This window comes from Condylura cristata, unplaced genomic scaffold (genome assembly GCF_000260355.1).
Source record: "Condylura cristata isolate star-nosed mole 26May11 unplaced genomic scaffold, ConCri1.0 scaffold00009, whole genome shotgun sequence".
Lineage (NCBI taxonomy): Eukaryota > Metazoa > Chordata > Mammalia > Eulipotyphla > Talpidae > Condylura > Condylura cristata.
Genome location: NW_004567110.1, coordinates 54,110 through 54,682, shown reverse-complemented (window position 1 = coordinate 54,682; position 573 = coordinate 54,110). Strand labels below are relative to the sequence as shown.

The 573-nt window shown below is 68.8% G+C and overlaps 1 protein-coding gene across 1 annotated transcript in view; it reads left to right on the top strand.

The window, feature by feature from the left end:
- Positions 1-573, top strand: part of GAS8 (growth arrest-specific 8) — a 9,619-nt gene that overhangs the window by 2,386 nt on the left and 6,660 nt on the right. Inside the window, exon 4 of the mRNA XM_012722841.1 lies at positions 100-260. Coding sequence (XP_012578295.1) covers positions 100-260 — 161 coding nt within the window. The remainder of the gene's footprint in view (positions 1-99; positions 261-573) is intronic.

Sequence of the window (573 nt, the reverse complement as noted above, 5' to 3'; positions counted from 1 at the left end):
CGGTGGCTGCGCGGGCGGGGGCGGCGCGCTGGCCCAAGGGCGTGGCCGAGGGGGTCTCTCCAGTTCAGTGTGTTGTCGGTTTTGTTCTTCCCACCACAGCCCCGTTATGCCTTGCCCGGCCGCTCGTTCCCGCGGAGGGCCGGGCCGGCCTGGGGTGGGGGCGCGGGGGTGTCCCTCGGCACCCCCCGCGGCAGCCCGCGGTTGTGCCATCTCGCTCAGGCGGAGCATTGCCCTGGTGCGGCCGGCCCTGCCCTGATGTGGTCAGTACTCTGCTGTGGACACTGGAGCCTGTGGTGTCTTGAAGGGGGGTCTCACGTGCTTGGGGTGCGCCCTGGGATGGACCCTGGGTGCCACTGAAAACGCTTTCAGGTTTTGTCGTCTGATTTTATTTTCTGTGCAGAGGAACTGGGCTACAGGCCAAAGTGTTGGGGTGAGAGGGCGCCCCAGAGGCTGAGTTGGGGGAGAACAGGCGGCCCACTGAGACACACTGCGAGGGGGCAGGGGGAAGGAGGAGTCCGCTGCGCCCCGTGTTCAGCCCCGGCCGGCCGCCCTCGGCGGGGCAGGGACAGCCAG